Raw genomic sequence first — 22,064 nt, forward strand, 5'->3', positions numbered from 1 at the left:
TCAAGTCAAACTTTTTTACAAAAAAAGTTTGATTTTCAAGTCAAGTCAAGTTTGTTGAGTAAAATCAAACTAGTTTGACTTGATGCATCTCTACCTGCAATGCATCCCTTGCAGGCCCGTTATCGCTGTCCCTGCTTCTGCTTTTTGTTTATGTTTTAAAAACTTTGGATGGTACTGCTGATTGCTTGAATATAATTGATAGTATTCTACTAAAATTTCTGAGATTATTGTTTGTTATAAACATAAGCGAATGCTTGGAGTTCTTTTTCAGTAAGTCAATTGGGATTTTTAACTGGAATCTGATTCTAGAATCTGAATAACCCTCGAGAAATAAAATTACTAATAATTTTTTTTTGGAATGTGATGTTTTACATGAGAAAAGGTATTGTTTATAAATAAAAATATATTTGGTGCCATAATCACTAAAAAAACAATTGAAAAATGTACTGGCATTACTAAAATCGTCGCATATTTATACACCACCGGAAACAACAAATAATAAACTGGTAATTGCAATCTTCTCACAACGCCTATTTTAACGAAATTAAAACAAATTATAAAGCACATTCCAGTGATAGGTTAGGGTTAGATAGATAAACAGGGTCAAAAATTAAATTTTTAAATATATTTGCAATAGAATTCTTATATCTGGCGTACAAAAGACACCAGAGCGTGTAGTTAAAGGTTAATAAGGTGTATAAGCCGTCAAAGTCTTCTCTATAATTTTTGGCTATGGTTTCAGGATCTTTTGATGCCATTGCATTTTTAACGAAGTCACATAATTCAGTGAAATTTAGCGTATATGAAGGAGATTCTGTCGTTAAAATATTTTCAATTGGCTTTAATTCGGCTTCAACATCTAAAGTCTTTTTCGTTTTTCTGGGTTTGGATTCTTTTGGAGCTATAAAAGTTTCATTTAAGTTTTTATTTTCTGAGATTTCAGGAGAGGTTGATATTTGCCTTTTGGCTTGATTGGTTGTATTAGTATTATTGCTGTTTACTGAAGTTTTTGAAGGTGCGTTGTGAGTGAATCATTCGTTGTTGGGATATCTGCAGAAATAGGGTTGGAGCGGTTGGTAGTATCTTTTGAAATGTTTGTTCCTGTATTATCTTGATTGACTTCCATGGATTCGAGTTCTGAGAAATGTGTTTGTTCTTTAAGTGATTCTGTTCCAGTAGATGTTGATATGGAGTTTTCATCAGTGTGGCAAGTAGTATTACATCGGGAGTACTTTAAACCATCTAGGAATAGGAAAATTCTGTAAGGAGTGTTGTCATAGGTTATTAAGAGTGAGTTTGGAACTGGTTTGGTAATTATTGGAGAGACAAATATTTGACGCTTAAAGCTTAAGACATGGCTATACTCAGGTTCGGGCATGCCAACTTTAAAAAATGTTAATTTGGAGTTAGTTCCAGTTGTTTAAGTTCATCTTCAATAACATAGTTAGGGATGCTGGGGCAGATGTTTGATATTACAAGTCTATTTGCTGGCGCAATAAGTCTTCGAGTTTCTATTTCATTGCCTTGGATGATTACGGTTTTGTGTTTGTTTAGTAAGGTATGTATTATGCTTGTATTATCTAAGTAAACACACACTCGGTCGTTGGGTATTCGAGGGGCAAATACAACATTTTGGCGTTAGTAGAGATCCTATGGCTACTACGTATTCATGTATTTTAATACCTTGGATAGCTGATAGGATAATGGCTTGTACTTTTGAAGGAAAATTGAAACTGCCTACTGCATTGGAATATGTCGATGCTGATGATGTAGTAGGTATGTTAATATTTTCAAAATTATCCACTTTTAAATTCTCTTTCACTTCATTTGATAGAAATTTGTTAAGCCGGTTCTGTATTTACTAATTAGTTCGACTTATCGAAGTTGTTGAAAAACCAGAAACAGGATTATTGAATGTGTTTTAACTGAATTATTGGTTATGTATAATTAATTTGCATTAAATTGGTAATATACTCACAGTTTCTTTTTTGTGTGATGAAACTTTTTTGTTTAAATACACTATTTTCGTAAAATTATTGAACGTTTCTTGATTATAAGCCACTAAAAGTTAGTTTTACTAGGACCAAATTTTAATCGATGCTATATCAACTAAGTTCAGGGTCGGAATCACTTTTTTACTTTGTTAGTATATAACGTTAGATATATTTTGAACTACGAAAGCCTGTAAGTCAATATTTAAATTTAATGCTACTAGTTAAATTTTAATATTGACTTACAAGCTTTCGTAGTTAATTATAAACCAACAAAGTAGAAAAGTAATAACGAACCAAAAATCGACTTACGAGGTTTTGCAGTTTAACCGTCGATAAGCTGGCCTATGAAGACAGTCCTTAAGTAACCAAAATTTCCTGTTCTGTTCGCGACTCCCGAGTAAATTAACTACACAAACAATCTCAAAATTGTCCAATAAATAAATATTTTTTTCACAAACTAAGTTCTCAATCTTGTAGTACAGAAACCGACAATAAATATCGTCTTCCATACCACCAGACTGACAACAGATGGAAAACTCTCTGGTTAAATGAAAATGTTTATACATTTTTAAATATTTTTGGATTTTATTTTTCAAGTTTAAATTAACTTAAACATTATATCTCATAAATGTGTAAAAATTGTTGCTGGTCCGACTCTTCGTGGTTTGAGCCACGAGAATCCTCTCCATACGAGTTGTCCAATATGGGCGGTTCAGGTAGGTCATCTTCTGGTGAACTCTTGGTGCTCCGATTGTCCATTGTATTTATTTAAACACCTTATGGGAACACACCTTACTAATAGAATACTGAACTCAAAAAAATTTAGTTCGTAATATTGATTAACAGTGATTATTGAATAGTATTTCGTTGTAACAACAATTTAATTTATTGTTTCAACGAACTTTTGGACATTGACGAATGTATTTGGTTATTGTCACAATGATTGAATAATAATTGTGAAAATAACTAGAGTACATTAATCAATAACACTCAATTTATTCAGACAATAACTTAGTTTTGTATATTTAATAAATAATGTTAATTGTGGCAGCAACTTACTTTCTTGATTTTGTACATGACAAGCAATTACCTTGGTTTATCGTGACAACGTACAGATTTCATTAAAACAATGTATAAATGTTGTTAATATAGAGTAATATATGATTATTGTAAAGATGTAAACTGATTGTTGAGACAACAAATGCATTAATCAATCTACTACTGCGTTTAATACCCACAATCAATGCGTTCATTGTGACAATAATCGTAGTTGTTGAGACAATAAATGTTTTGCTTGACCATTTGAAATGTAACGGCTTTTCCTTATCGTGATACCCCTAGCTTCTCTGTGTTTAAAAAAGAATTCTTTGTTAAACAATGCTGTTACCTCTACCGAAGTGCCGGACATTTCGTTTTCAAGTGTAGTCCGTAGTAGAAGGAAGTTTTCGTGTGTCTCTGATCGAGAAATATTTTGAAAATTTAAACGCAGAATAAAATATTACAGTATTATCGAGAGTCTGAAGTCCCTGAGAACTTCTATAATGATTATTTTAATAAGTCACAGGGGTGAAAAAGAGAAAATTTAGTATGATTTTTAATTTCAAATATACCATTCAAAAGAAACTTTTTGTTTATTCTAAGGGACTTTCTGCCCTCGGTAATAATGCAATCTTTTATTCTGCGTTTAAATTTTTCAAAAATACTTATTAGTTTTCTCAGGATTCCAAAAAAAATGAATGTGTTTAAAAAGAATTAGATCGAAATTTTTCACCTGCGCTCTCAAAACGGATTAAAGTGTTATACATTTTTGGAATCACTATTTCAAACGCTTTTAAATGAGCTGTCACATGACGTACTTTCCCATTTAAAAAAAATCAAAGTTACGCCTGTCAGCTGAAGAAGGATCGTGTAAAGTTCGAAACATTGATGTTATAATACACTTTGATTATTTTAAAAATCGACCTGTCCGAGTGTTTTGCTTACGTGTTAAAAATAAATAAGTTAATAAGGGGGTGGTGGAGTGTAACACTTATTCCAGTGCACTGTATAAGTGAAATCATATGAGAAATCATACAGTGTAAAGTCCATTAGGTTAAGGACAAAAAAGGGGGATTTAAAAAATTATTATTAATCAATTAATATCATAAATCGGCAATATCAGCAAGAAATGTTTGATCTTCTGCGAAGAGTTGAGTACGAAAGCAATAAAGTTGGTCTGAAAATCAATAAAGCTAAGACAAAAATAATGGTGGTCGACAGATTTGACACTATTCAACTGACTAACATATTACAGGAATACCAGATAGTAAACACCTTTGTCTATCTCGGGTCTAGTATAACTAACGATGGTAACTGTGAAGCAAAAGTTCGGAGACGTATTGGTATGGCAAAAAATGCGATGAGTCGCCTAACTAAACTTTGGAAAGACAGATCTCTCTCTCAAAATATCAAGATGAGACTGATGAATGCCCTTGTATTCTCAATATTTCTATACGGAGCAGAGACTTGGACTCTTCGCGGATGCGACCGCCAAAAAATTGATGCCTTTGAGATGTGGTGCTGGAGAAGAATGCTGCGCATACCTTGGACAGCTCATAGGACAAACGTTTCCATTCTAAACCAACTCAATATTAAAAAAAGGCTGTCCACAATATGTCTGCAACGAATTCTGCAATTCTTTGGTCACGTGGTTCGCAGAGGTGACGACACTTTGGAGAGATTAATTGTTTCTGGAAACGTTCCGGGGAGAAGATCAAGAGGACGATCACCAAATAGATTGTCTGACCAAATAAAGCATTCAGCTGGAAACTCATTCTGTGACGCTCTTAGAGCAGCTGAAGATAGAGACCAATGGAGAAACATTGTTAGGAATATTGGAAGAAATCACGTGCATCGGGCTAATGCATTCAGTAATTTTTGAAATAAAATACGTTCATAGTAGAAATGAACGAAACTGATTGTAAGAATGAATAGAATTGTTTGTAAGAAAAACAGTAATTATTGTGGGAATGAACGGAATTAATTGTAACAATAAACGGAAATAATTGTAGAAATTAACGAAATACGTTAGGAGAAATAACACTGTTATTGACACAACGAATAGTCTTCGTCGGTCAGTGGCGTGCTGGAACTTTTCAAGCGGCCCGGTGATTTTATAGAAAAGCGGCCTCCCATCATTTTACCTTCTATTATCAGGATGTTTTATTGTTATTTATAAAATAAAAAAAAACAAAAATATAAATTATTTTTAAATCAAACATACAACTTTAAACTCAATGATTTTTATAATTTGATATATTTTTTTATTTAAGAATAAGCAATAATTTTACAGATAATAAATGACATCTATGCCAATATTGTATGCATTAAGGCAGAAGGCCATGATTTCCTGAATAAATATAATATGAATTTGATGTAGTAATTAAGATAAAAGTAAAATAAAATTTTAAGAATTTTTCAATCATGTAAGTTGAATTTTAGTAAATCGATTAGATCGATTAGATTTTAGTAAATCGACAAAAGAGTACAAATACAAGTATAGTGCAAATACTTTAATTCAACAATATTTAAAATGTTAATACAACGAAATAATCTAAACATTCTTTTGCAATTATTTTATAAAATAATAACTTAACTTTCGACCAATAATTTCCGCATCAAAGTAGATTTTTGAGCAAATTCGTCGATTTTTCATCATTTTTAAGCTCATACAAAGTTTCTTTTTCTATAGCCATTAGCATAAATGTTTCCAAGTGATCTTGTGTTAAAGTACTTCTTAACTGATTTTTTATGTATTTCAACGTTGAAAAGCTTCTTTCGCAAGATTTCTGTCACTGAAAGAATTAATAAATGCTTATATTATACTATTTAAATTTGGATAAGTACACTGATATAAGTTGTACTTATGCAAAACAGCGTAACAGCAAGCTATACAATCTTTATACTTTTTACCACACGGAGGTGAAGTTTTCATGATATCAAAAACATTGTCATTTGTTATTTCATGTTCATTATCACTTAGATTAATAATATCATCCTTCATAATTTCTGTAGACTGAACATATTCATCATTAACTCGATCTTCTATAATTTCAGTATTTTGCAAAATCCTATTTTTTAATACAATCCATTTATCAGCACAATCCACGAGTTCTTCTCTAATTGCAGTCGCAGATATGGTTGGATAAAAATTTCTTAATTTTTCAGTAAATGATTTAAATGCCCGTTAAAGGTATACCATTTTTTATTGTGTCAAATTTTCTAGGATGTAGAGTGCATATAACATCATAAAACGATTTGTTTTGATCAAATCGTTTTTCAATACTTCCAATAATTCGGAAAAAATATGCAAGACATTTTTTATTCTGCAGAGTACCTAGGTACATGTTTTAAGGAAATTGGAAAAATTTAAATATTTTTGAAATGTTTTGTTAATATTATTAGCAAAATTAAAATTCGATTAGAAAATAAAAATATTTAATACAACTAAAAATTTTTGTGAAAAAATCCTATCTGATCGGCCTCAAGAGGCTGCGGCCTCTCGGTGATTGCACCGATTCATTTATATGGCCAGCACGCCACTGTCGTCGGTCAATTAACGACGTTGTTGTTTCAATAAATAGTGTTCGTTGGCTCAGTGAACAGAGTTCGTAATATCAATAAAGTGTTCGTTGACTCAGTGAACAAAGTTCGTAATACCAATAAACTGATATTATGGTATACGTAATGAATGTTCATCCATTCAATAAACGTAATACATTGGCTCAACTAACGAAAATAATGAATTGTTGAACATCGCTTTGTTGTTCCAATAAAACCAATAATTGGACAAATTTTAAGTATTGCATTTGTTGTCTAAATTAACATTTTTATTGATATTACGTACCTTTTTCGTTGAGTGTGTATTATTATTAAAGGTTACTATCACAAATTGACATTACGAAGTAATGAACTGAAATTAAAATAGTTCTTGTATTTGCTTGTATCTTGTCTCCTATGTTATTTTTTATATAATTTATATTCATTATGTCTCATTCACCAGTTTGTTTGTTTCTTGGACTTATATATTATATAAATTCCTTATTTTCTATTACACAATTTTTCATAATTATGGTGTTTTATTAGTAGTTAAACTTAATATCTAATAAAACACCAAGAACACAATACTTAAATATCTTAGCGATATTTTTCTATGCAATAAAACTCTTCAAATATATAATTTGGTATTGGACAACGTATTAAATTTTAAAATGATTTGAATCACCGACGTGTGTATATAAATCTATATAATACACTTCCATATTCGTATTATGTCATTCCCCAGGAAGAAATCCCTTGGGATGTAATATTGCAACCTACAAATTAACGTTTTCAAACAGATGGGTGGTGTACGTATCTATATGTGTATTATAAGCAGTCACCTGGTATTAAATTGTAAATGACATACAACGGAAACATCCCTATTGATTAGTAGGTATGTATCTATGTATCTGTAGTTTAATATACAACCAACTTTTTTCTAATTGATTATTAGTAGATACTATTCTGCTTTATTATGTCAATAGACTATCGTTGTTATGATTTTTGTTTCCTTTAATATTTGTAACCTTATATTTTAGATTTTATTATCCAGAGTTGTACCTATATATTTTAACAATAATTTATCAATCCATGTATAAAAGTGAAGTCACTAAAATAGCCAATGCGGTGCCAATTGTTCAACATTAAAATGACAACTCAGTAGTGTAACTATAAAACAGCCGATATGACGATTTCATTGTTGAAGCTTCGGCTAGCTCTGTCTCAGTAGGTACGTATTATCTTAAATGCAAATATGTATGAACAAAGCGAAATGGCAGCAACACATAAAATATTATATTAACAATCATTTTTATTATACGTAAACAAAATTTAATTTAATATTAAGATCGAGAATGCTTGTTGGCTCCTTTATGGAGCAACTAAGCTACTTTAGCCTGTTCCATGGGGTGTCTCACCAAAAAGTCTCCAATAGACGCTGTAGGCTGAGTACAACGTCACGCCGTAGGAAAATTGTTCATTTTCTTTACTTTTAATAAACTTTGAAGGACAAAAACTATCTTACAGCCTAAAATAGTTAAGAAAGAACACTCAACGAAAAAGGTACGTAATATTAATAAAAATGTTAATTCGGACAACAAAAGCAATACTTAAAATTTGTCCAATTCTTGGTTTTTTTGGAACAACAAAGCGATGTTCATCAATTCATTATTTTCGTTAGTTCATCCAATGTATTACCTACGTTTATTTAATGGATGAACATCCATTTATTAAGAACATATTACATATTACGAACACTGTTCACTGAGCCAACGAACACTATTCACTGAAACAACAACGTCGTTAATTGACCGACGAAGAATATTCGTTGTGTCAATAACAGTGTTATTTCTCCTAACGTATTTGGTTTTTTCTACAATTATTTCCGTTTATTCTTACAATTAATTCCGTTCATTCCCACAATAAATACGGTTATTCTTACAAGCAATTCTATTCATCCCTACTATGAACGTATTTTATATTGATAATTACTGAATGCATTAGCTCAATGTATGATATTAATTAATTAATAATAATTTTGCAAATCCCCCTTTTTAGTCCTAAACCTAATGGACTTTATACTTTGTGATTTCTCATATGATTTCACTTATACAGTGCGCTGGAAAAAGTGTTGCCCCCTTATTAAACTATTTATTTTTAGCACATAAGCAAAACGCTTGGATAGGTAGATTTTTAAAATAATCAAAGTATATTATAACATCAATGTTTCGAAGTTTACACGATCCCTCTTCAGGTGACAGGCGCGGCGTAACTTTGATTTTTTTAAATGGGAAAGTAAGTCATGTGACAGCTTATTTAAAAGCGTTTAAAATAGTGATTCCAAAAATGTATAACAATTTAATCCTTTTGGAGAGCTCAGGTGCAAAATTTCGATCGAATTATTCATTTTTTTTTGGAATCCTGAGAAAACTAATAAGTACTTTTGAAAAATTTAAACGCAGAATAATAGATTACATTATTACAGAGGGCTGAAAGTCCCTTAAAATAAACAAAAAGTTTCTTTTGAATGGTATATTTGAAATTAAAAATCATACAAAATTTTCTCTTTTTAGCCCCTGTGACTTCTTATTAAAATAATATTATAGATTCTATAACGATTATTTTGGGACTTCAGACCCTCGATAATACTGTAATATTTTATTCTGCGTTTAAATTTTTCAAAAAGACTAATTAGTTTTCCTAGGATTCGAAAAAAGTGAATACGATAATAGACACACGAAAACTTCCTTTCATACGGACTACACTTGGAAACGAAATGAAATTATTCGGCACTTCGGCAGAGGTGACAGCATTGTTTAACAAATAACGATTAAGAAAAGCCGGTAAATTTCCAATGGTGAAGCAAAACATTTATTGTTTCAACAACTTCGTTTATTGTGACCATGAACGCATTGATTGTGGTTATTAAACGCAGTAGTAGATTGATTAAAAACGCATTCGTTGTCACAACAATCAGTTTACATCTATGGAATAATCAAATATTACTCTATATTAACAACATTAGTACATTGTTTTAATGAAATCTGTACGTTGTCACGATAAACCAAGGTAATTGGTTATCATCTACGAAATCAAGAAAGTGCTTTGTTGCCAGAATTACCATTATTTATTAAATATACGAAACTAAATTGTTGTCTGAATAAATTGAGTGTTATTGATTAATGTACTCTAGTTATTTTCACAATTATTATTCAATCATTGTGACAATAACCAAATATATTGATCAATGTCTAAAAGTTCGTTGAAACAAAAAATTAAATTGTTGTTACAACGAAATACTATTCAATAATCACTGTTAATCAATATTACGAACTTAATTTTTTTGAGTGAATAATTCTAAAACAAATTTTAATTACGGGGTGTTGACTGAAATCCCCCAGACTGAAAACAATGGTAACTTTCTCTGGTTACACCTCCGAGGCTTCTACAATTTGCAAGCCATAACGGATGCTGAGACTAAGGAAGATGATGGAATTTTACAGTCTGGTGGAATGTAGAGTAACATTATGTTGTTTTATATGCCATTAGACTGAAAACTTAGTCTTTTGCTAGCAGTCGCCGCTAGGGCATCTATGCCATTTCGTTCGTTGCAATCCGTGACTACACGCTGGGGTTTGTTTTGGTTGGATCAGAGAGAGATGATGAGAGACAAATAAGTTTCGAAACCGGTAGAGCTGCTTGCTGCACTCTCTGATTGGACTAGAATATGGTGTGCGGCTGTATTTTCGTTTTGCAACGAAATTGAAAATGGTTATTCATTCTTGATTTACATGTTTACTCTGATTGAAGTACGAAGGGAACCAGTCTCGTTGGAACTTTACCGCGCTGAGCAGATGGGACGTGAATTATAAATTGTAAAATTCCCTCAAACTTACGCTATATACGCTATTTCAAACATGGCTGTTGCAACGCTGAGGATGTTTTCTGTTCATTTATTTGTGATAAAGAAATCAGTTAACCTAAAAAAATATTTTAATGGTTAAGAAATTTTATTGCCTAAAACTGTGAATTAGTTAATATGTAGATATTAAATAACTTAAGATGTAAACTAATAACACTTTCCTGTAATAAAATTTCCCAATGATTAGGTATGCTGTCTCTTTTAGATTATAAAAATAAATAAAATTACATATTAAGTCTGCTTCAATGCTTTACATTGGTTGTATTGTCCCACTTGTTTCAGCTAAACAATGTTTATTTTGTGACTTAATATTATATAGATAAATAATTAATATTTCATTAACAAAAAGAAAAAATAAACAAAGATGTTTAGGTTAAAAAATAATGCCATGTTTTAACTAAATATGATTGATGATTATCAGTACATGTTAATAGTTCTTATGAGGGGCCGCGTATTTGTTTTTTTTTTGTATTTCCTAAATTTGTCAAAATAAATATCTACATCTTTATAAAAAATTTTTTTATTAAAATAAGTTTACTCTTTCTACATAACAATTTTGTTGTACAAAGTGCTAGTAACAAAAGAAGGAAAAATTGTGTAGTGGTTTAAGAGTGGAGAAAATATTTGTACGTAATAATAACGTTTTATATCTTGTTTTTAATAATAAATAATGCACAATGATTTATTTCGCCGTATGTAATATCATTTTATTTTCAAGGAATATTAACTTAATTCTAAATATACGATTATATCTGTGAAATATATTTCTTAACATTAAATACATTAGTTATTAATATTAAGATAATAATATTCCTCACTAAGAAATATTATTGCTCAGAAATAATAGTTTTGTAATGTCAAGAAAATATGTATATTCGTATCACTAATCTAATAACATCAATTAACATCAAGTGTAATTTCTTTCTGATAAATGGGTTTAAAGTTTGCCAGAAAGTGATAGTTCAATCATGTTTAAGATATATTTCTTTGGCTATAGTAAAATGTATTTAAAATATTTTAGAAAATTATATATTACATTCAAAGATATATTTCTTAGGCAATATGCCAAGTCGATCTCTCTTAAATGTAAATAAAGTTTCTTTATGTCAAGAATTTTTTTCTCTCGGTATATGGTGAACTACAGGTCGTGAGTGCAATTATAGATTCCTTTGTCGATTATTGCACCACTCTGTTTTGCTTTATTTTTCTATCTTAAAAAGCGCAGAGCATAAATAATTGGAATTTCAGTTCCTGCCTAATTTTGACTTACAATACTTATACTATGACTATCATTGGTCCACTATATTTTTATTGATACTTTTTTTATTAACTTTATTTGAAATAATAAATAAAATCCAAGAAACTTTATTTTACGAGCTTCAATTTCAAAGGTTATTAAACTAAATGATCCCCTTTTCCAAAGTTCTTAAAGCATAGCAGTTCCAATAGATAACAAATTGTCTCAAGAAATTCAATTTAGTTCGATCTGATGGCCGGTGATAGAATCTCCTGATCGGCAATTTCCTGTCAGCCAGCGATTTCGATCTTTGCAATAAGGAGCAGGAGAAAAAACAGGGAAATGGAAACTTTTCCCGTTTGCAAGCACGATAAAGTAATAGCTGGTGATAACGACGATCCTCAACAAAATTGAAAATTGCTACAAACGATTTTATTTCTTATTGATTTCTGGTGCTGTTTCCAGATGCGTAAAATTTATTATATGTTCCTCTTTAGCTTATAAACTAAATGTTACTTAACTTAGTAAAGTTGCTACCTCGCAAAAAAGCAATTATATTGAACTTAAATATGCGAATTTTTTTTATTCGGCTTTGTTGATTTGAAACTGAATTTTTAAAGAATACTATTTAAAAATAGACCAGGGCATTTAGAACAAAAAACAGCGGAATAAATCGATTTTTAAATATGTACAGCACTTATTGCCTTACAACTTTTTGCATTGTATTCGGGATGACGTTAGGAAAAAAGTCTACAATAGAAAAATGGGTAGAAATGCATGATGCATTTACAGTGCATAAAATGCATCCAAAAGTGAATAAAAATATCAAAGTCAGTATATTAACCCTTAAACGCCCAACCTTTTTTAGGGTCTATGTACGCCCAAGGGTGGGTAAAAAATGTCCACCTCGAATATAGCTAATATGAAGAGTATAGAGGAAAAACAAGGAATGTCGCGTTTTGTACATATTGAGATAAACACCAATAAAGGTTTAATTCTTATGATACCTAAAAATGACTTGAAGGTTCTTAGCAAGTATTCTAGCAAGTATTATGCTATAATGTTAATATCATATTAATCGATATTAATTAATTAATTTAATAATGCACCAAAAAACTGCTAACGTTGCTTATTTTTGTTCAGGGGCGTGCGCACAATCCTTGTTCTTCACCTGGATACAAATTATTAGAAAATTTATATAGACTGATCTTTCTGGTTATTGTTCTGAATCGACAGTCTAGTCGATAGTTCTCAATTTTTGCTACCACATGGCAAGAAAAACCAAAATTCATGAAAAAGTGACATTCCTTGTTTTTCCCCTGTACGCTTCATATATTTATTGAGAGTTGTTGGAAATGGATTAAACTTAAGATTCTTATGCTTAATAAACACAGCATCTTCTAAAATATTTATATAAACAATTTACAAACCTTACAACAAAATTTTTTCTTTCAACCTCCTCATTGGCCGATAATTATGTAGATTATGTAATTATACGTCGATAATTATATGGATTATGTTCTTATCAATGAGAAATTATATAGAAACCTTTAGTAACAAGTTTTACCAAGGGTGTACTGTTTATGCCCACCCATATTTAACTCAAGATGCTACTTTTATTTTCAAAAATATCGGTAGAACCAAATTAAAATTCGATAAAGGGCTGTCTTTTTAACAACAAATAATTTTTTTTAAAATTTTTAAACACATAATAAATATGTTACAAGAGAATACGCATTAGGTGGACATTTTTTACCCACCCTTGGGCGTTTAAGGGTTAAGGACTGATATTGTTACTCGGGGGTTTTTTGGAAGACGCTGAACATCACGACCGACCCCCGAACCATCTGGTGTCCAGGGCTACCGCTGATGCACGTCATCTGAAGTTTGGAGGGGTTTCGGACTAAATTGATGCAAATAGATTACTTGGGAAGTTAGTGTGGTTGCTGCTTAGATAAGAATTCCCAGAAAAGCGTCCAATTCTTCTTCGGTGATGGACTGGAATTTTTTTCCGGTGGTCTATAGTCATCATGAAGGATCATTATTATCACTTGTTTTTGCAAACCATAGTAGGTCTTGGCCTTGGCCTGTTCTAGAAGCAGCTTCTATTCCTTTCTATCCTTCGTCTTGGGTTTCCAATTTCGTACTCTAACACTCGTTTGGTCGTCTTCCACCTGGTCCTTAAATAATGCTCTGGGCCTGTATTTCTTCTAACTCCTAACAAGGTATTTGCTTATAAATGTGTTTCGACGGCCCGAAAAAGTCCCAATATTTGAATTTTGTTTTGAAAACATTGTTTGCATTAAAAAAAATATTTTGTAAGATTGTACGTCGCAATATTCAATTTAATTCAATAATTTCTTATATCGATTCAGATTCTTTCTTTGAAGTTATACTTCTTTAGGCACGAGGGTGAATTTTTACATTCCCTGGCGCATGCGCACACCGACAGTATATTAGTCAATTATCGTTATATACGACAGTATATTTAGTCGCTCAAACGTTATACGGGATCGTATTGGGTGTTAAAATTAAAATCATCTGTCAATAATTGTTAGAGATTATGGATCAACAAATGTTCTTCTTCTTCTTTCTCTTTATAAGCAATTCTGCTTGTTCATTGGCGGATTAATACCTTTATGGAAGGTTTTCACTCCATCTTTTCAGCAGTCGGGCGATATTTCTTCTACCGATTGGTGATTTATCTCGTGCTATTTTGACCACACGTGTCTCCTCCATTCTGGTTATGTGGTTGTTCCATTCTTTTTGAAGTTATACTTCTTTAGGCGCGATTGAGAGTAAAATTTCATAATTCTGCGCGCATGCGCACACAGACAGTATGTACTTAGTTGCAATGAATTGTTCAGAATTAAAAAACGGCTCCGAAGGCTGGATAGGAAACAGATAAGAGGTAGAGCATTGGACTAGAGATCGAGGGGTCGCGGGTTCAAATCCCGGACGATTCACGTTTTTTTTTTTAATTATGGTAGTTTTAATAAAAAATTTTTGAAAGTGGTAGGTAAGAAAGTTAGTTTAATATTTAAATAAAATGCAAATATAACCAGTTAAGTATATTTATTTCGTTGAAATTATATAATAGAAGTATAAATTCTTACGTGCGTACAAAGTACACACACATTCTTTTTTTTTTCTATTTAGAATAGAATAGAATAGAAATATGCTTTATTGCCATGAAAAAATTTTACAATTTTATCGACAAAGCTTATAAATAGTAAAAAAAACAAAACAGTAACAATCCAATTTACTAAAATTACATAAATCGTCAATAAGTTAAATAAAATAAATAAATAAATCGAAGTTAAAACAGAAATAATCAGTTGCAAAAATTTAAATAAATTGCAAATCCATAGTCTACCTAATAATTAATAAAAAAGGTTTAAAAGTTAAAAAGTTAAGCTGCTGCATATGACACCCAAATATAGATAAAAAAATAATAAAAATACTATTTGTGCAAAGGGTACTGTAATTTCTTAGTTATTGACTAAAATAATCTTCTACTGAATAATATGGTCTTTCAGACAGGTAGGCTTTTGTCAGTTTACGGAATTTGGGAAAAGATGGTGCAGATTTTAGTTGTAGGGGGAGATGGTTGTACATTTTTTTTGCGGAATATAATATCGATTTCTTTACTAACTCCGAGGACGGGGTTGGCAAATAGACGTCAAACGTAGAATTTCTCGTGAAGTAGTGATGATTAGGTCTTGGTGGAAAGACATGTAGATGTTTACGAATTAAGCAAACAGTTTCTAAAATATACAAAGATGGAAGGGTTAAAATTCCGTGATCTTTGAAGTAACTTCTGCAGTGTGTTGTTCTTCTGAGGCCAAACAGATATCTTATAGCTCTTTTTTGTAATTTGAAAATAACATCGAATTGGGCAGCTGTACCAGAACCCCAAAAAGGAAGACCATAACGAAGATGTGACTCGAACAAAGAAAAATATGTTATTTTGGAAGATGCTAAATGGAGTTCATTCGAAACAGATCCTATAGCATAGCAGGCTGAAGAGAGTTTCTTTCGTAACAAATCGATATGGAGGGACCATTTAAGGTTGCTGTCTAAAAAAATGCCAAGAAATTTTACAGAATCAACGGTACTTATCTGGCTGTTATTAAGAGGTAAGGGTTGAAGAGCTCCTTTATAAGACAATGCTACTGTTTCATCTACGTTAAACGAGAGTAAATTTGAGTCAGGCCAGGTTTTTATTGTAAGTAGATCAGAAGTTATAGTAGCATGAAGAGTTGCAATATTTGAGTTGCTCCAAGTGATACTGGTATCATCAGCAAAAAGAAAGATGTTTCCATCGATTTTTAAATTAGTGATGTCATTAATAAAGATAAGGAAAAGTAGAGGACCCAATACTGAACTTTGAGGTACCCCACATACAATGTTTTTGAGACTAGAGTCTTTATCATTTGCTCTAACTAGTTGTTTCCTATCTTCCAAATAAGATTGGAACCAATCTAAAGAAATGCCTCGAATTCCGTAGCAATTTAGTTTTTTTATCAAAATGTTGTGATTTACACAATCAAAAGCTTTGGCATAGTCACAAAAAACGGTGGCAGTGTAAAGATTATTGTTCAGTGCTTGATAAACCTCATGTAATACAGAAAACATGGCATCAGTGGTGCATTTATTATTTAAAAAGCCGAACTGATTTTGTGATAAAATGTTGTTTTCAACTAGAAAGGACATAAGTCGGGCTTTTATGAGTCTCTCAATAATTTTGGAGAGTACCGGTAGTGTAGTAAAAATGCCTTTTACAAAATTAGGCTTTTATTCACATAAAACTTGACAGTAGAATTAATTTGAATGACAAAACAATTAATCAATAAAATAAACAATGACAAAAGAATACTAAATTATACTACATTCACCCGGCCCTATTTTTGAACAAAATCTTGCAAATATCGTGGTTTATTTTTAGTTCTAGCTGATTTACGGCTAGATTGAAAATCTGAATTTTCCAATCTTGGTTCATGATTATCATCCATCAGGTACTTGATTAAGTTCTTGAATAGATAAATTTTCTATGTCCTCTGGTATTGATTCAGTAGAGGAATTCTCTAGTGTATTATTTGGACTTTCATTTTCATCTTCATCATTATCTTGATTCAATAATTTCAGGTCACCTCTAGGAGCTAAATGCTTCGTTGAAACTGTACTTTTCTTTCCGTTTGGATACTGTATTAAGGCGTAATCTGAGTTGGCTTCTAAAAGATCAACCTCTTCAACTAAAGGATCAAACTTACTTTTTCGTACAAATTTTCTTAGTAATACTTTGTCTGAATCTTTAAGCCATGATGGAATAGAAGTTCCGCTAGTTGATCTTCGCTGATACGTAAACAAACGTTCATGAGGTGTACAATTGGTTGCTGTACACAGTAAACTTCTTATAGAGTGCAGAGCATCTGGTAGAACAGTCTCCCATTTAGTGATGTCTAAATTTTTGGTTTTCAATGCTAGATTCACTGCTTTCCATATAATTTCATTGTATCTCTCGACTTGACCATTTCCTCCAGGGTTATATGGTGTTGTTCTACTTGAAGATATTCCTTTAGAGTGTAGATAATTAATAAATTCTTGTGAAGTAAAGCTAGTTCCCCTGTCAGAATGTATATATGCCGGCATTCCATATAAACAAAACATTTGATTCAAACATTCAATTACTGTCTGACTGGAGGTATCTGAGCATGGAAAAGCCCATGGAAATCTTGAAAATTCATCAATGATTGTAAGCATATAAGAATTTCTAGAAGAACCGGGTATTGGACCTTTAAAGTCAATATTCAATCTTTCGAACGGAGCTGTTGATTTAATTAAATGTGTATCATCTTCTTTCCTATAAAATCTGGGTTTAATTTCTGCACAGATTGGACAAGAGGTAATTACGTGTTTAATTTCATCTAAAGAATAAGGTAAATTTCGAATTTTTACAAAATGGTGCATACGAGTAATCCCAGGATGCGATAAATCTGAATGTAATTGATATGACTTGCTTGTATTATTTATATTATTGCATATTCTTGATAGTGCATCAGCTGCATCATTAGCCTTTCCTGGACGATAGATAATATCATATTTAAAACAAGAAAGCTCCAAACGCCAACGCAAAATTTTTTCATTTTTGATTTTACTTGTATGGTTTGTATTAAACATGAACGAAACTGATTTTTGATCTGTGATTAGTTTGAATTGTCTTCCTAAAAGATAGTGTCTCCATTTTTTCAATGCTTCAACGCAAGCATATGCTTCTTTTTCAATTGCAGAATGTTTTCGTTCAGAATCTGTAAGGGTACGTGAGAAAAAAGAAACGGGTCTTCCAGATTGACTCAGAGTGGCAGCAATAGCAAATTCAGAAGCATCAGTTTCAACAATGAGAATTTCTTTTTCATCGATTGTCCATAGAAGTGCATTAGCTATATCAGTTCTCAACTCCTCAAAAGCAAAAAGCAAGTCCGGACCTAATGGAAATTTCTTGCAATCTATAAGACCTCTAATTTTTGCTGAAAAATTATTAACCCATTTTGAGTAATGTGAAAACATTCCAAGTGCCCTCTGAAGACTTTTAGAATCATTCGGAACTGGTAAATTTAGTAGAGGCTTCAATCTGTCTGGATCAGGTTTCATTGTAGAGTTTTCTATTGTATATCCCAAAATATTTATAATTTTTTGATTGTAGTGACATTTATTTTGATTTAAAGTTAACCCATATTTTTTAACAGCATTTAAAAAATTCTGTAAATTTAAATCATGTCTATCTTGATCCTCACCACCAACTGTTACATCATCTAAATAAGCGTAAACACCTTGTAGATTTTCTTTTTTTATGATAGAATCAATGGCTCTCTGAAAACATGATACTCCATTGGTAACCCCAAAAGGAATACGACGGAATTGGTAAAGGCCTCCACTTGCCTCGAAAGCTGTAAATGGTTTGTCAGATTCGTTAATTGGTATTTGATGATATGCGTATTTTAAATCAATTGAGCTAAAAATTTTATATTTTGCTATCTTAGACACTAGTGAATCAATATTCGGCAACGGATAAGCATCAAGTAATGTGAATCTATTTATTGTTTGAGAGTAATCAACTACCATCCGACGTTTATGATTTTCATTTTTAGTTACCAACACTTGGGCCCTCCAAGGTGATTTACTTTCTTCAATAATTTCTTCTTTAAGGAGACGTTTTATTTCTTGTTTAATAAATTCTTCATCTTCCTGTGAATGCCTGCGAGATTTAGTAGCAATAGGGTGACAATTTTCTGTTAAATTGGCAAACAACGAAGGTGGCTTAATTTTAGCTTCAGTAAGACAGCATATCTTAAGAGGTCTTCTTGGTCCTCCAAATTTAACTTCTAAGCTTTCATGTTGTTTCATAATATCTTGACCCAAAATCACATCTGTACAAAGATTGGATAAAACTAAAACTTTTGTTTGATCATATTTTTCTTTATCAACCTGAATGTTTATTAAACAATAGCCTTGAATATTAGCTGAGAATGACATAGATGCCATAGAAACTTGGACCCCTTGTATTGGAAAAATTTTAAGCTTATTTTCAATAGCGAATTCATGATCTAAAAAAGTATCTGAGCTTCCAGTGTCTATTAAAGCGTTGGCATCAATTTGGTTAACTGTTACTTTGGCTATACATTTTGAAAGCGATTGAGGTGTTTCCATTGAAGAAGCGATTACCATTGTAGATGCATAAGTTGATCTCGTTTGACTTTTCTTTGATTGCATGCACATTTTAAACCAATGTCCAATTTTATGACAGTTTTGGCAAATCGCAGCCCTTGCTGGACATACAGATCGAGGATGTCTTGGATGTCCACAAAAATAACAAGTCTGACCAGGTTTTGTTTGAACAGAAGCTAAAGTAGTTTGTTCTGAATTTGGATGACTACAAGATGCTATATTATTTAATGCTGCATGATATGTATCAGATTGTTTTTGAGAATCTTCTAAAGATCTAGATTTAGATAATGCTTCGTCCAAAGATAAAGAACTAAACTCTAGTAATCTTTGACGTATATTGGATTGAACGAGACCATTAATAAAAGCATCACGAATATAGTCATTTTTATTTTCTTCTGAAGAAACTGCTTTAAAATTACAATTTTTAGCCAAAAGCTTTAACTGTTGAGCATACTGATCTATAGATTCGTTTATTTGTTGTTTTCTTGTAGCTAGAATATGTCTTGCGTAAATCTCATTTGTAGGTTTAATATACAATTCTTCCAAAATTTTGATAGCAGAAATGTATGTTTTTGCTTCGCTTATGTAATCATATACTGAATGTGAGACAAAATTGATTAAAAGCATGTACTTGTCTTTATCTTCTAGCGATTTTTCTGTAGATTTATTGCTTTCCAAAAAATTCTTAAATGTTTCGTACCAGTGTTTAAATTCTTTGGCGGCAGTTTGGGAGTTTGGATCAGCCTCTAGTTTATCAGGTCTAAAGTACTTCTCCATTGTATATTTGGTATATTTATGTGAATAAAATTGTAGTAAAAATGCCTTTTACAAAATTAGGCTTTTATTCACATAAAACTTGACAGTAGAATTAATTTGAATGACAAAACAATTAATCAATAAAATAAACAATGACAAAAGAATACTAAATTATACTACAGGTAGTAGTGCAATAGGTCTATAATTGCAGGTATTAGATATTTCACCACCCTTATGAAGAGGAATAATGATGGCTGTCTTCAGGCACTCTGGAAATTTACCTTTCTCAAAAGAATCATTAATTAGTGAGATAAGGACTTCTAACACATTTTCTGGAAGATTAGAAAAAATTTTGATCGATAGACCATCAGTACTACAGGAAGATTTGCTTTTGATACTATTAATTGTTTGGATTAGTTCAGATTTAACGACTGGTTTTATAAAGAATGAATTCGAGACCTTTCTTGAATTAGGGAGATATGAAATGGGATCTTGTTGTGCCAAAATAGTTGATGTAATATTTTTACTCACATTAACAAAGTATTCATTTAGACTTTCAGGGTCTGGAAGGGAAAATGTTTGAGCAGTGTGGGTTTTATTTCGAAGATCGTTTATTATGGACCAAGTTTCTTTTGCAACACTTTTGGAGCTTCCCAGACGGTTCTGGTAGTAGACTTTTTTAGCTGATTTTATAAGTTTAAGATAGGCTGCCCTATACTTGGTGATATATTCAGTGATAGAGACGTTGGTAGTAAATTTCTTGATATAGAGAAGAGAACGCATATTCTTGGAAGATATTCGGATACCTTTAGTAGTCCAGGGTTTGTGATGTTTTGGCTTAATTGCAATTAAAGGAAATGCTTTATTGAAGATACAGATAAGCTTATCTAAGAATTCACTGAAATTATTATTCACGTCCATGGCAGGAAAGCGCCACTCAGAGGTTAAGCATAAATTTTGGAATTTACGAAAGTTCCGGGTGGAAAAAATCCTGCCTAAACGTCGGGTTTTCGAGGAGGGTTTGCTGGAGATATTAAACTTCGTATAAACTGCTTCATGATCAGATAGTCCAGCATTAATAATTGTAGAGTGGACATCAAGTGGTGAGAAATCTGAGACTATATAATCAATTATGGTAGATTAAGTTTTTTGTAATCCTTGTAGGAGAATCAACGTGCATTGTTAGACCATACGATTCAAATATGTTGACCAAGGATATTCGTGTAGCACAAGCAGCAGCATAATCAAAGTTAAAGTCCCCACATAAAATTTTTCTACTTTTATGGGGCAGGTCATCTAACAAATTTAGCAGGTTCTGAAAAAATAGTTCCACGGAAGAAGCAGGTGATCTATAAATGCAAATAATATAAAGATTAAGATTCTTATTGTAAACTAAGGAAAACTCAAAGGAGGCTTCACTTAACAGAAAGTCATATTTTGTTACCAAAGAAAAACCATTACTCGTAGACAAAATTAGTGTCCCCCCATAAGCTGAGCTTGGACGATCATACCTAGCAATTGTGGTGTATTTAGTGTCCATTCGTTTATACACTGTACGTTACATTGTCTTCTAATATCTTCGCTCCTCTTTCGATCTCCCAGTGTATTTCCTGTAATTCTTCTCAGTTCCCTCATTTCTGCCGTTTCCAGTAGTCTTTGTGTTGTGGCTGTATCGGGTCTTGTTTCTGATGCATATGTCATTATTGGTATTACACTGGCTTTATAAATTCTTGACTTCATCTCAGTGTTAATATGTCGGTTTCGCCATATAGTGTTATTAAGGCACCCTGTCAATCTATTTGCTTTTTGTACTTGATTTCTCACTTCTTTGTCTAGGTCTCCGTAACTTGAC

General features: G+C 31.7%; 1 protein-coding gene across 1 annotated transcript; it reads right to left on the reverse strand.

Annotated features, from left to right (window-relative positions):
* Window positions 1–997: 997 nt before the first annotated feature.
* Window positions 998–20,233, reverse strand: LOC126880903 (uncharacterized). The gene is made up of 2 exons (XM_050644978.1): window positions 19,234–20,233; window positions 998–1,242 (listed from the first exon to the last, which is right to left on the reverse strand). The coding sequence occupies exons 1-2, from the start codon at window positions 20,231–20,233 to the stop codon at window positions 998–1,000; spliced, it is 1,245 nt and encodes a 414-aa protein (XP_050500935.1).
* Window positions 20,234–22,064: the final 1,831 nt, after the last annotated feature.

The sequence above is a fragment of the Diabrotica virgifera genome, chromosome 2 (assembly GCF_917563875.1).
Source record: "Diabrotica virgifera virgifera chromosome 2, PGI_DIABVI_V3a".
Classification (NCBI taxonomy): Eukaryota; Metazoa; Arthropoda; class Insecta; order Coleoptera; family Chrysomelidae; genus Diabrotica; species Diabrotica virgifera.

Coding starts and splice junctions, on each gene's coding strand:
- LOC126880903 (XM_050644978.1), bottom strand. CDS start 20,233: ATGGAGAAGTACTTTAGACCTGATAAACTAGAGGCTGATCCAAACTCC. Junction 1,243..19,233: donor AGCTAATATTCAAGGCTATT/GTTTAATAAACA, acceptor TCCTATTCCTAG/ATGGTTTAAAGTACTCCCGA.